The sequence below is a fragment of the Staurois parvus genome, unplaced genomic scaffold, assembly GCF_062004578.1.
Source record: "Staurois parvus isolate SC_StPar_1 unplaced genomic scaffold, SC_StPar_1.0 ptg000981l, whole genome shotgun sequence".
In the NCBI taxonomy this organism is placed as follows: Eukaryota; Metazoa; Chordata; class Amphibia; order Anura; family Ranidae; genus Staurois; species Staurois parvus.
In genome coordinates, this window is record NW_028318777.1 from 756,014 (window position 1) to 770,929 (window position 14,916).

The 14,916-nt window shown below is 43.4% G+C and overlaps 1 protein-coding gene across 1 annotated transcript in view; it reads right to left on the bottom strand.

Moving 5' to 3' along the window:
- The window catches only part of KMT2A (lysine methyltransferase 2A), a 409,829-nt gene that overhangs the window by 81,506 nt on the left and 313,407 nt on the right, over positions 1-14,916 (bottom strand). The window contains exon 21 of the mRNA XM_089657321.1: positions 2,443-2,580. Within this exon, the coding sequence (XP_089513447.1) occupies positions 2,443-2,580 (138 nt within the window). The remainder of the gene's footprint in view (positions 1-2,442; positions 2,581-14,916) is intronic.

Consider the following 14,916-nt stretch of genomic DNA (forward strand, 5'->3'; position numbering starts at 1 on the left):
GTACCATCCCTAGATGTGTAGGGGTCAGCAACAAGTTCTGAAGGTTCAGGATCCACAGGTACATTGTCCTCCAGAACCTAGGATTGCTCCCAGAATAATAGGTAAACCAGGAAACCCACAATCTGGATACTTTGAGAAAGTAAAAGAGCAACCACTGGTATCAACAGCTCGGTGAACACCCGAGGCACAGAGGACCAAATGGAGGAACCACTAAATGGTAGTGCAGGAGCCCCAACGGCAAAGCACACAAATATTTGCTTTAATAGAAAGCTATGCACATGTAAAAGAAGCAATAACGGATCCTGCCAATTCCATTCCATTGAAATTTTTGGACACAAATGTAAGCATTTAAGGCTTTGAGGCTTTATGGGACGAATGCCATTATGGGTTTGGGAACAGCGAACGGCTGGAGTCAGGCATGGAAGAGACACTGGAAGCATGGAAGTCAAAAAGGGAGGAGTAGGCAAAGAATGAAACTCCAACTTGTAACTTCCTTGGACTCCACCTGTTACACCCAAGCAATGGGATTGCAATACTTCCAAGTGTCTGCAAATGTCAGTAAACATCCTCCCCACTATGATGGGTGATTGCACCCTTCTGGCTTTGAGACAGTGAACAAACCATAGTGAAAATGTTCTGCAGCAGAGAATGGGGTGAAGACCTCTTGGCCTAGAGGTCTTGAGAAAGCCCAATGTAGATCGGCAAATCGCTAAGGTGATACAGGGCCTTTTTACTTTAGAAACCGTGAAGGGGGTAGGGAGCAAAACTTAGTACACCACCCACCTTTTGCACCAAGGGGTGCAAGACGTCCAAGCATCCACAAAATGTCAAACATCCCACTCACTTTAGAAAGTGGGGGCACCCCTTACTGCTGAGGAGATTTTAGCAGACTTAGAATGACTTGGAAGGGGTCTCGTTGTGGAGGTCGGGGGAGTAATAAATTGAAAAAGATGCTTGTGAAATGTGGCAAAGGACATGTGAGTCTTCTTAGGATTCTTCCACGGGGAAGGCCAGAATTATTACTCTTGGCAGCAACATTACAATAGAATCCAATGTTTAACTAAAGAAATGCTGCTGCTTGCAGCAAATGTGAGAAAACGCTTTCTGCAATGGAGTTCTGCATTCCAAGTGGAGAGCACTATGGTTTCCTATCTCTACATCAAGGGAGCTGAATTTGTCTATGGTGTTAGCCCTGTCCTGGCTTTAGAGGTGAAATGCCCTGAATGACCTTTTGATTCAAAGATCTATCTAAGAAGGAGAGTGTGTGCCCACTGGGGAAGTTGGAGATCACAATCTTTTTGGCACCACTGTACATTTATGACTTCACATACTGCACAAGGATATTAGAAGATGCAATTGTTATTTGTGTGCAAAATATTGCCTTAAAATTTTAGATTTTCTATGCTCGCATTTGTTGTGTTTTTGATATTTATACTAATGCAAGGACCGACCACTCTCAGGTGCCAGGTCTCCATGGCAACTAGAAACCGTGTCCTGGCACCTGGGCTTTTGTCAGCCCATTCACTGTTGGCACCGGACGGACAGCAGGAGAGAGGGTACCCTGCCGAGCATAGCACAATCCCAGGATCCCACAGGGCAGGCCCGGACTGGTCAGAGGCAGGGCTGCATGTTTGAACATACCAACACCGAGCTGCTCACATGCAAAATGGATGACAAGTCCAACAAGCGATCATGTTCCTGTTTGGACACCTGTACTGGGCAGAGGAAGAGAGTCCAGCAGCGCTGAGGAGCTGCTGAGGAAAGTGGACTTCAACATCGACGGGAATGACCTGATCGTCTTCCTGCAAATCAAGAAGACAGGGGGCACCACCTTCAGCCAACATCTGGCCGCAACATCCGCTTGGAGCAACCATGCAAATGCAAGGCTCGCCAGAAGTGTATCTGTTACTGGCTCGGCAAGAAGGAGACCTTCTCCACCGACAGGTTCTCCACCGACTCGAACTGCGGGCTGCTCACTAACTTGACGGAGCTGAACAACTGTGTGCTGGCCGTGGTGGACAACAAGAAGGAGATCCAGCTTATACCCCTCAGGTGAGCAACCCCCCAAGTTTACCATCGACCGGGGATGTCACACCCACACTGCTATGACTGCTGGGGAGCACAAAGGAGACCCGCCCATCCTCTATATGTCAGCTACGGGGCTCATTCACTGCACTGATATCCCAAGATGACTCACTTCTAAAAAAAAAAAGGAGCATGTCGTGTTTGGCTTGGGGATTTCATAAAGCAGACCTTCAATGTATGATACTACAACCACCATCTCCCCAGTGTTTATCATCCCATTAAGATATTTCCTGCACTGAGGGTTCAAGGCACCTTTATCTGTATCTAGTGCTCATTTGAAATGTTCCCTCACAGTCTGTGTGATACTTCAAAAGCATGTAAGTCTATGCAACATAGAACAGCGTCACAGAAACATACCAGCTGCTTCCCTCTGATAACTGCCATGTGCACATTTTTTAGGGAGCCATCATCATCTTCAAAAACTTCTGCTGACCACAAAGCACAGTTGATATGTGTCCACTCATCTTGTCCAATGTAAAGCAGGCGTCCAGCATCCTACGGAAAAAAAACCCACACACATTAACATTGACGTTGTTCTGAATGCTGAAGGTTTTTTTTTACTGAAGGTAAAAAACTTTCTGTGTGCAGCCAGCCTGTCCTCCAATGATCAGACTTTTGTTGGCACGCTCCCTCCCCTGCACAACCAACTGTACTGTTGTTTCTCCAACTCTATTTCTTCTTGTGCAGCGGAGAAAAGAGATTATATGAACACTTATATATATATATATATATATATATATATATATACACACACACACACAAATGTTTTGCTCTTCATTTCTATTTTAAACAATGGCAGACCCAATGCAATGGCAGACCCAAAAACGTATGCCATTATTATTATTATTATATTGGATTTATATATAGCGCCAACAGTTTGCTCAGCGCTTTACAATATAACGGAAGACAATACAGCAACAATACAGGTCAATACAAGAGGGTTAGGAGGGCCCTGCTCCTAGGAGCTTACAATCTAGAGATGAAAGGTTACTTTCATTTAAAGTGGTATCAAACCCAAAAGCAAATATTATATTGCAGCTTACCAATTCTTAAATGTGATGGCTGCATTAGTTTTCTTTCTTTAGACTTTCTTTGCTTTATTTTCATCTTGTGATCCAGTCAGTAAGTTTGTTGCTTTTCAAAAAAAAGCAACAATCTGCCTTTTGTATGTTGACAATTGAAACACACTGGTGCTGAGGTGTATAACATATTGCACATAAGTGTTGACTGCAACAAGCAAAGAGTTTTGTACCCCTTTCCTTATAGTACTTAGTTACAGGCACCACTGGTTTATCACTTCTCCAGGCAATGACTTCTGGCTAGTAGTATGTTTTTTGTTAAAAGTAGCTGCGCCCACAGAGAGAACCTTTGCGAAGATCAAATCTGTTGTTTTTCCACAGTTCCACAGTAGAGGGCACAGGGGTTATATTCATACAGCAAGGGTTACATGCAAGCCACCAATAGTGCATGCTCAAATAGAGCGCCATCTATTCTGTGAGACTCCAGTTTGTATGCATGCAACCCCAGAAACAGAGTGGAGGAGGCTGTGTCATGTACTGTACTCCAAGAGAAGGAATCTAGAGATATGTAAAAAAATTTCATTATCTTAAATGTACATTACAGGACACAGGGCTGGCACTCAAAGATGATGGGATGTCCCAAAAAGCAGTAAACTGCGAGGTGGCAACAACATAGCAAATACAAAAGCCTGCAGGCCCACTGAGTTGAGAAAGACAAAAACACTTAAGATGACAGCTTAAAGCACGGTGCAGCCAAAGCTTGCATCATGTTTTTTCTAACAGAACCCGTGGCTGCCAGGTAGACTCTAAAAGTCCTGACAACATCCAAGCAGTGTAGAGTGTTGGAGTGTTTTGGAGCAGAGAGAAGGGAGGACAATATCCTCATTGAGGAGGTAAGGAGAGACCACCATTGGTAGAAAAGAAGATCTTGGTATCGAGACCACCTTTACCTAGTGCAATAGAAGAAAAGGCTCTTTACAAGAAAGCTAAGAAATGCACCTAAGCCACCAGCTAAGAAACACACTTAACATAACAGCCACCACAAAAAAAAAAAAAAAAAACTTTCATGTGAGTTCTTGCAAAGGGCTAACCTAACTGGCTCAAAGGGATATCACTGAAGTACATTTGGAAGTACAGGTTCAGATCCAAAGATGACAGAGGGGGTTCAACAGGGGATTTACACGAGCATTCCCTGCAGAAAAGTCTTAAGGATTCTGAAGCAAGTGGTGTCTGGATGAGAACGCACAAAGCTGAAACCTGTCCTTTGAGGGTACTAAGCATGAGACACTGGTCAAGATCAGTTTGAAGAAAGGCCAAAATACGAACACTGGGACTCAGTTTGTTGTCCATGCACAAGGCAAAGTAAGCTTTCCATGTGTGATGACCGATCTTACGGGAGGTGGATTTTCTCACTCTGAACAGGGTGGAAATAACCGAAACCAAGATAACCCTATACTTCAGCACCTGGGTTTCAAACAGCCATGCCGTTAAAGGCAGTGAGTGAGAAGCAGGGTGGAATACGGGGTCTTGCACCACTAAGTCCGATCTGTTTGGAGTCTCCAAGGCCCATCATACAGGAGATTGAGGATGTCTGTGTGACACGTCCTGGGCCAACTCAATGTGATGAGGCTTTTTTGGAACCCTTTCTTTCCCGTTATCTTGCACAGCAGTCAAAGAAGAATCTACCACAGGGAAGGCATATATCATTCTGAAATGAGTCCAAGGAATCACTAGGCCATCTACTGCAAAAGCCAGAGGATCACTGGTCCTGGCTACCAATCTGTTCAGCTTGTTGAAGCTAAAAGCCAGAATATCCACATCTGGTTTCCCCAACCTCTCAGAGAGCCTGAAATAAGTTGGGGTGCAGAGACCACTCCCTCAGGTCTAGGCATTGTTGGCTCAGGAGATTGCCTGACAATTGTCCACATCAGGGATGTGGACAGCACACAGAGATGGAATGTAAATTTTCACCTAGGAAGTAACCAAATTTATTAATTTTAGGGCAGCAAAACTCATGCTATTTCCTGACAATTTATGTAGGCCACTGTTGTTGCAGTGACGACACCCTGGTGGGGTGATTTTTCAGAAGGGAGAAATGGGGTCCAGTGTTTTAGAGTTAATCTGATGGCTCTCAGTTCCAAAACGCAATGGAGAGCCTTGACTCCTCTGAGGACCAGGTGCCCAGCACAATTAGGGAGTTGTTAATCCCCCACCCCCACCAACAAGCCAGTAAGGCTGGCATCCACTGTCACCACTTTACAGGGCATAGGACAAAAAGACTGATGACTTTATGGCAGAGTTTGGGATCCATTATGCTAGGAAGACATTTGTCTGGCTGGATAGACACATAGGGCAGTCCAGAGAAAGGATTTGTTTGCTCCACAATGTGTAGGGATGTTAGGTTTAAGAGACCTGGAGTAAAATCTGGACATCTTAAAGAGGCAATCTTTTCTGGAGGAAGGAAAATTCTGGCTTGGGCTTTGTACAACATTAGACCATAGTACTATAAACTTTGTGAGGCTGGAAGGCAGATTTTGGAAAGTGGATTACCTGCATAAAGTTTGAAGGAACAGTCCTTTGGAAACTGGCAGACAAAGTTGTGGTTGGGGTATCCTTCAGCAGAAAGTTACCCAGATACTCAGGGACATTAATGCCATGGGTTTGCAGAAAAGAAAGAAGTGGGGCAAGCATTTTTGTGACCACTCAGGGTGCAGAGGAGAGCCGGAACAGTAGTGCTAAAGCTTGACGTGTTGGTCTCCCAAAGCAAGGCGCAGAAAGCTTTGGTGTGATGAGAAGATGGGGATGTGAAGATAGGTATCTTGTATGCCTACCTGATGCCAGACATCCCCCTCCTCTGAGAAAAACAATGACAGATCTGGAGGATTCCATAAAAAAAATTGGCACACCTAGGAATCGGTTTAGATGTTTTAAGTTCAATATGTGGCGGTTCACTCCATTTGGTTTGGGAACTTAATAGGTTTCAGTAAAAACCTTGGACGCTTTCCATTGAAGGAACCAGTACCAACATTTGTTTTTGAGCCGGTGCTGACAGGCTGGAGCACACTCTCCAAACTTTCTAAACAAAGGACCCATTTACTGTTCTTCAGTCTTTAGGGGTGGCCGGGGTAGCCAGTGGGAATAAAAAAAATGCCCCAGTGTCAGTGGGAGTAAACAATGTCTTGGGCTTGGAGAAGTAATAGTGCTCCATGATTGATATTAGTGGGAGGAATAGTGCTCCATGATTGATATTAGTGGGAGGAATAGTGCCCCATCATTACTATCACTGGGAGGAATAGTGCCCCATCATTACTATCACTGGAAGGAATAGTGCCCCATCATTACTATCACTGGAAGGAATAGTGCCCCATCATTACTATCACTGGAAGGAATAGTGCCCCATCATTACTATCACTGGAAGGAATAGTGCCCCATCATTACTATCACTGGAAGGAATAGTGCCCCATCATTACTATCACTGGAAGGAATAGTGCCCCATCATTACTATCACTGGAAGGAATAGTGCCCCATCATTACTATCACTGGAAGGAATAGTGCCACATCATTACTATCACTGGGAGGAATAGGGCTTAATTGTTTATATCAGTGGAAGGAAAAATTCCCCATTGCTGATCTCAGTGAGAGCTCCTAATTTTCTCCCCAGTCCGCGCCCCCCCCCCATCCTCTCCATCACGACCAACAACGCCACCATCAGTCCCACCCCACAAGCCAAAGTCCTAGGTGTCACTCTAGACTCAAACCTGTCCTTCCAACCCCATGTCCAATCGCTGGCAAACTCATGCAGGCTCCACCTCCGCAACATCTCCAAAATATGTACGTTCCTAACCCCAGACACTACTAAAGAACTCGTTCACTCCCTTATTATCTCACGTCTGGACTACTGCAACTCCCTTCTCACAGTCCTACCACAACACAGGCTATTCCCACTTCAGTCTATCCTGAACTCAGCGGCCAGACTCATCCACCTTACCAACCGCTCCGCTTCTGCCACCCCCCTGTCATTCCCTACACTGGCTTCTGATTGCCCAACGCATTAAATTCAAACTACTAACATTGACATACAAAGCCATTCATAACGCTGCCCCAAACTACCTCACCGTCCTGATATCCAAATACCAACCAACCCGTACACTTCGCTCCTTACAAGACCTCCTACTTTCTAGCTCCCTGGTCTCCTCCCACGCCCGACTGCAGGACTTCTCCAGGACTTCCCCCATCCTCTGGAACTCAGTACCCCAATCCATCAGACTGTCACCTACCCTCCTCACCTTTAGGCGCACCCTGAAAACCCATCTCTTCAGGGAAGCCTACCCCACTCTCACCTAACAGCTGATCTCCTCCAGTCCTCCTACCACTCCATCCCCCACAGCCACTTCCTCCTGTACCACTATCCCCTCCCTCCTAGATTGTAAGCTCGAAACCCTTGTGTATTGTTTTGTTACTGTATTGTCTCATGTACTGTCCCCCACTATAATGTACAGAGCTGAGCAAACCTTTTGGCGCTATATAAATACTGTATAATAATAATAATTTTTGCCCACTGTTGATGTAATTGGAAGGAATTGTGCCTCCTTGCTGGTGTTAATGGGAGGAATAGTGCCCCAAGGGCCAGAAACAGGCAAGCAAAGGGCCGTCCTTTAGACCCCTGAGCTAAAGGGTAGGAAGAGAGGAGAAAATGACACATTGGATCCAGAGGTCTGGAACATCTTGGATCCAGGCTGGTGGAAACATCAATAGATGTCCCCCACTCCAATGTGGGGATGAGGTGGTAGGCAGAAGTGAGTCAGCCGTAGGGAATGTCGCGATTATGTCATAATCCGGATGGAAAAAAAGTAACATTTAAAAGTACTTACGGCGCCTTATATGCATTGTGGACCAGCTGGAACTGGTCTAAATTACAGGAAAACCCCGACATATTCTGTTCAAGACACTAGGCTCATTAGGGGACAATGGGAAATGGGCCAATGATCTCAAACATCTAACAACAAAGTTGCAGCACTCAGGCCTTTTTTATTTCTTAGTAGCACTATTGTTACAGTATATCAAAGGCAACTGTTTCAGATCATCTTAGTTTATCCTTCCTCAAGCCATAAACATCTCAATATTTTTAAATCACTAAACCATTCTATATGTTATTTCTTATCACTAACTTCTGATTTCCCACTCTACTTAAACTTTAAGTGAGGACTAATGAAAATCTGCTTAACCACTTCCCGACCGGCCGTTGTATATAAACGGCCGGACGGTGGCAGTGCAGGGTCGGGTGGCCGTTTATAAACGGCCTCCCCGCACCCTGCTTGTGCGCGCTCCCTGGGAGCACGCAGCACCGCGATCCGGTGCCCGCTGTGTCCTCCGGACACCGTGAAACACCGATCGTCGGACGGGACCTCTGTACGAGGTCCCGATCATGTGATCACTGATTGGCCAATCAGTGATCACATGCAAAGTAGTAAGCAAGATGTCACTTGTGACATCATTGCTTACTACGTGTGAAATCTGTGAATGATCACAGAGGTCACATGGTACAAGGCTATTCACAACAGCCTTGTACCATGTGACAAGCTGTGACCAATCACAGCTCACTCTGTATTTCTCAATGACTGCAAGAATGCAGACAGAGAAAAAGAGAAATGATTGCTTTTACATCCTATATGGGTGTAAAAGCAATCAGTGTAAAAAAAAAAAAAATCTTCATCACCCCCCACAAGTAGTACAGTGTCGCCATGGTGACACTGTACTGCTAGGGTGACAGTATGTAGAAAAAAAAAATAAAAATAAAAAATAATAATATAAAAAAATAAAATAAAAATGTAAAAAAAAATATTTAAAAATTATAATTTTTGGTTATAAACTAATTTGGATTTTTTTTTTTTTTTACTAAAAAGATAACGGAATAAATTTTGGCCAAGATTTATGATGAAATATTATTTATTTGCAAAATTTAAAAAAAAAACACTTTTTTTCAAAATTTTTGGACTTTATCATTTACATAGCAAAAAAAATAAAAAATCCCAGCAGTGAATAAATACCACCAAAATAAAGCTTTATCTGTCTCAAAAAAATGGTACAAAATTCATTTGGGTACAGTTTGGCATGACTGTGCAATTGTCATTCAAAGTGTGTAGCGCTGAAAGCTGAAAATTGCCCTGGTCAGGAAGGGGGTAAAAGTGTCCAGTCTGGAAGTGGTTAAAAACAATGCCTCACCTTCTCTTCATACTGCTGCATATGGTTTGTGAAAGACAGTTTAAATACCATCTTTTTAAAATTCAGCTTTGCTGCAGTCACATGACCAAGAGGGTGCAGGAGCTGCAGCTTCTTGATCATGTGACTGTGCCACAGCTGATTGGAAAAAAAAGGTTATCTACACAGATCTCTTTTACAAATCTGATGCAGCATAGGTATGAGTAGGGGGGAGGCAACATTTTTAAACAGACTTATATTAGCCTGTACTTCTACTTTAATTTTGAGACCAAATTTATGACCACTGGGCTCAATTGTAACGTGTCATTTTTCCAAAAAATGCCTTACTAAATGTAACTCTACAGATCTGTCTCTAATCAAATACTTGTGCCTAGTTGCCATGTCTTTCAGTTTCTCTATGGTCTCCCCTATATAGCACAGACCAAAGAGTCATTAGATCATGTATATACAAAATTAACTCAAACAGATTAAATGATTTATAACTGGAATGGGGAAACCCTTATGTGGATATTTGAATGCTTCACCCCTAATCATAGCTGAACACTGAATACATGATGTACATGCAAAAGAACAATTCCACTGAAGACCTAAAATGAATAATTGATGGTATAGAAGTGATATAATTAGATCTTAATGTGTATATATTATCCATCCTATCCTAAATGACTGCACAGGCCTATGTCTAAACTATTGAATCATGGGTAAATGTCACCCAAATACCCCAAAAGTCTCTTATGACACACATGCAAAAAATCTTGTCAGGCAACGTACCGAGTTGAAAAATGGTAAGCATTTCTCCTTCCCTTCTCTACATTTCATTACACTGTTACCTGACACAAATACAACACCACAATCTTCCACATAGTTACATAGTTACATAGTTAATCTGACTGAAAAAAGACAAAAGCCCATCCAGTTCAACCATAAAAAAAAAAAAAAAAAGTTATAATCCTACACCCACAGTTGATCAAGAGGAAGGCAAAAAAACTCAGCAAAGCATGATCCAATTTGCTCCTGCAGGGGAAAAATTCCTTCCTGATCCCCCGAGAGGCAATCAGATATTCCCTTGATCAACTTTACCTATAAATAGTAACCAGTTATATTCTGTGTATCCAAGAAAGAATCCAGGCCTTTTTTAAAGCAATCCACTGATCTGGCCAGAACCAACTCTTGAGGGAGTCTATTCCACATTTTCACAGCTCTTACTGTGAAGAAACCTTTCCGTGTTTGGAGATTGCATTTCTTTTCCTCCAGACGTAAAGAGTGCCCCCCTGTCCTCTGTGATGACCTCAGAGTGAATAACTCTACACCGAGTTCACTATATGGACCACTGATGTATTTATAAATGTTGATAATACCCCCTTTAATCTCCTCTTCTCAAGAGAGAATAAATTCATTTCCTCTAATCTTTCCTCATAGCTGATCTCCTCCATGCCTCTTATCAGTTTGGTTGCCCTTCTCTGCACTTTCTCCAGTTCCCCAATGTTCTTTTTGTGAATTGGTGCCCAAAACTGAACTGCATATTCCAGATGAGGTGTTACTAATGATTTGTACAGGGGTAATATGATATCTTTCTCTCTGGAGTCTATACCTCTTTTAATACAAGAGAGGATTTTGCTCACTTTAGAAACCGCAGCTTGGCATTGCATGCCATTATTAAGCTTGTGATCTATCAGAACTCCCAGATCCTTCTCCACTATTGATTCCCCTAGTTGTACCCCCCCTAGTATGTATGATGCATGCATATTCTTAGCCCCCAAGTGCATAACCTTACATTTATCAACATTAAACCTCATTTGCTACATAGTTGCCCAATTAAACAGTTCATTGAGGTCAGCTTGTAAGCTGGAGACATCCTTTAAGGACGTTATTGCACAGCTTGGTGTCATCTGCAAAGACAAATTATATTTTTAATCCTGGACCCTATATCGTTTATAAATATATTAAAAAGTAAGGGTCCCAACACTGAACCTTGGGGTACACCACTGACAACCCTAGACCATTCAGAGTATGAATCATTAACCACTACTCTCTGAATACGATCTTTTAGCCAGTTTTCTATCCATTTACATACAGATTGTTCCAAGCCTGTAGACTTTACCTTACACATTAGCCTTGTGTGGGGAACTGTGTCAAACGCTTTTGCAAAATCCAGGTATACCACGTCCACCGCCACCCCTCTGTCCAAGGTTTTGCTCACTTCCTCATAAAAAGAAATCAGATTTGACAACTTCTGTCTTTCATGAAGCCATGCTGTCTGTTGCTTAAAACATTGTTTTTTCAGCAAGAACTCATCTATGTGGTCTTTTATTAAACTCCCCAGTATCTTCCCAACTATAGTAGTTAAACTAATGGAGCGTTCCTTGTATTAGCAATCACTCTGGGTAACCTCACTCTTCTAAATTGATTTTCATGACGCGTCGATGACGAAACGCGTCAAGGTGGAGTGACGTCGAGACGTTTTCCCGGAAACCGGAAGTTACCTGGCGGCCATTTCTGATAAGGGAGAGATCGAGCAGGAGCAACGGGACGTGTCTCCCTGGATGACCGTGAGATTCCTATACCTTCTGTACTCCCTCTAATGCGGTTAAAAAACTTTGGCAATGTGAGCAGTTTTAATAAAGTGTATGATTACTTATTTTATTGGCGGTATCACACTATGTCCTGAGTTTTTTTGTGGTGACACTGGGAGCAAAGTGTCTAAGGAATCCAGAGAGTGGGGTGGCTGCGTGATACAGCAGAGGTTCCTGAGTGGATCAGCCTGTGAATTTCCTGGATGACTACAAAGCCCATTATATTGGGAAGTTGGTAAGGGTATCCTCACTGCTTTTAGAAGTGGATACACCCTTTTATATTGGAGTTTTCTGTGATGTGGCACTGAAATAGTGTTATGCACATTGAAGTGGTTTTTCACTGATCACGTGTGGTTCACGTTTTTTCACAACTTTTACTTATTTTCACTGGAGGAAACATAGATAAAGTTTATTTGATAAAGGTTAATGCACTATATGAGTTTTCTTTTTTTTTTGAGGTGGACTAATTTTGAACACCGTTGGAGTTATTGATGGGACATTTTGCGTATTTACATAAAAATCATAGTGGACTTTATATTGGTAGTGGATTTATTTTACAATAATTGGGTATCTATATGATTATAATTTGCTTTGGAACATTTGTTAATAACACTGTCATATATACAGTTTGGTACACCTTCAGGGGAAGGTGTTGTTTGTGTTATAGGGCAATTATAGTAGGATAGGAGGTGGTTGATTTCTAAGTATTCAGGAGCAGACCCAAATATTCCCACCGCTGTCCTGGGAGTAATGCTGATTTCTGGAGACTGAAAACGGAGACTTAGAACCCAGCAAAACCTTTCCAGAGCACATACCGTGAGGCACGTTGTACTCCAAAAGAGGAGAGGATTGCTACCTCAAAAGTAAATTATCCTGATGCCCCACAATAGTGGTCTCAGGGTATGTAGAAGAACCAGAATTGGAGTCAGGACCTTCGTGAACATTCTGGGGGTCGTTGACAAACCAAATGGCAGGTTCTCCACCATATGCCACAGAAACCCCTGGTGAGGTGGAAAGATCGGACTAGTAGGTAGGCATCATTGATGTCCACGGATGCCAGGAAAACCCCCCCGCTGGACAGAGACCACCACCGAACACACCGATTTCATCCAGAACGTTCACATGTGGAGAAACCGGTTAAGATCCAGGATGGGTTCAACATCACTGTTCTTTATTGAAACCATAAAGAAGTGTAATGTGTTGCTAAACCCACAACAGTAAAATCAGTCTGTATATGCAGTAAAACATGCATGTTATACTCACTGTGAAACCTAAGGGGTTAATCCTCTGCATTGTGTGGAAAGATGTTTGATCCTGTCTTCTCTGATCCTTCCCCTTCTTCTACTGTCTCCAATCTATCTCCTGATTAAAACAGAGCCTTGGGGGAAAGCCGCACATGATCAGTTTGGTGTGTATTGCTAGAGTTTTTTTTTTTCTTGGGAGAGTGCATGTGATCAGCACAGGGCCCATCAGCACTGTCCAAACAAAGGGGCAGGGGGCCTGCAGCCTCATAAGACCATCAGGAGAGAATGAAAACTCCTCCTACAAGCTTTAACCAGTACTCTGCTGGACACGGATAGATATCCTAAGACTGCTCTAACTGCTGATGAGAAAAGATATTTAGCAGTTTATATTTACTTAAATAAATAAATTTCCATATTCTGTGTACTGTGGGAGACCAGATATAGTGAATGCAGGATCATGGGTTTAGTAACACTAAGTAGAACCTGTGGAACTTTTCACCCTCTGGAACAATCATTCCCTGAGAAAGATGATAGTCAAGAGCTTGCAAAAGTGCCAATCTTTTTGCAGTTTCAAAGAAACATTTGAAAGCATGAAGCACGGAGGGGGAAGTCCTGAAATTTCAGCTTGTAGCTGTGAGCCACTGTACAGAAGACCAACTCCTCTGCTATTTCCCCCTGCCAAATTTCCACAAAGGCCTGCAAACGCCCCCTTTACCTGCACATTCCTTGCATTAAGGTAAAAAACGGTTTCTATTTCTCTGCCCCCACACCTTCCCTGCGTGAAGAGGAAAGTAGGGGAGAATAGATCCAGCTCCAGCACGGCTACATTTATTCTCCCCTCTCTTCCTCTTCACGCAGCACTTGAGCAGCAGCAGGAGCCATTTGCACCTGCTGCTGTCAATCAAATGCAGTGAGGAGTAGGGGGTGGGGCTAAGTCACGCTGTGTAAATCTTTGGAGTGCGGCTCCATAGACAAACAGCTCGGGAGGGCACAGACATTGTATGCCTCCATAGCAAGTGGCTTGCTATGGGGACACACAAAGAAGAGGGGGATCCAAGTTCGCCGGCAGAGGACCCGAGAAGAGGAGGTGAGTATAACATATTGGTTATTTTAATTTATTTATTTATTTTACTTTAGCAGCACTTTAAGCTATGACTCTGGGGTTCCACTGGAGCAGAGTTCTCAAAAACGGAATCTAAGACCTCTTCATCTTCTGGTACAATGTCATCTGCATTGTCCTCAAAAAAATCTCTGTTAACAGGGAGAGGGAGAAGGAAGTAGGCCTCCATTTGCAGCATATCCAGCCCAAGCCAGCAAGTATCCCAGAGAGCTATTGTATGCTAGCTAAAGCAGATGACAAATCCTCCTTAGTCTTATAGGAACTGGAGTGAGGTAGCTCAGAGGTAGTGGAAGTACCCAATAGGGAAAAGGAGCCAGAGCTGCAAAAACACACTGACCCCCATGGGAAACTGTACTACGGGGGCTAAATCCAGGTTCCTTAATACCTGATGGAGGTATTTGAAACACATTCCCCCCTCCTCTCTGCTGTCTGTGGGATATATGACCTGCCGACAGTAGAAAAATGAGGGTCATGCTAATATAACCATCTCAGTCAGCTGACAGGGCACTGTACAAATGCCAACAGTGCGCTGGTTACCCAAGGAGAAGACTTCTAAGCTGCTAGTGCCTCCACCACCTCCAGAAGGTGTGCTCATGTGACCCTGGACGCATAACTGCTGACAAAAGACTCCTGAAGCAAAATGGGTCAGCAGAAAA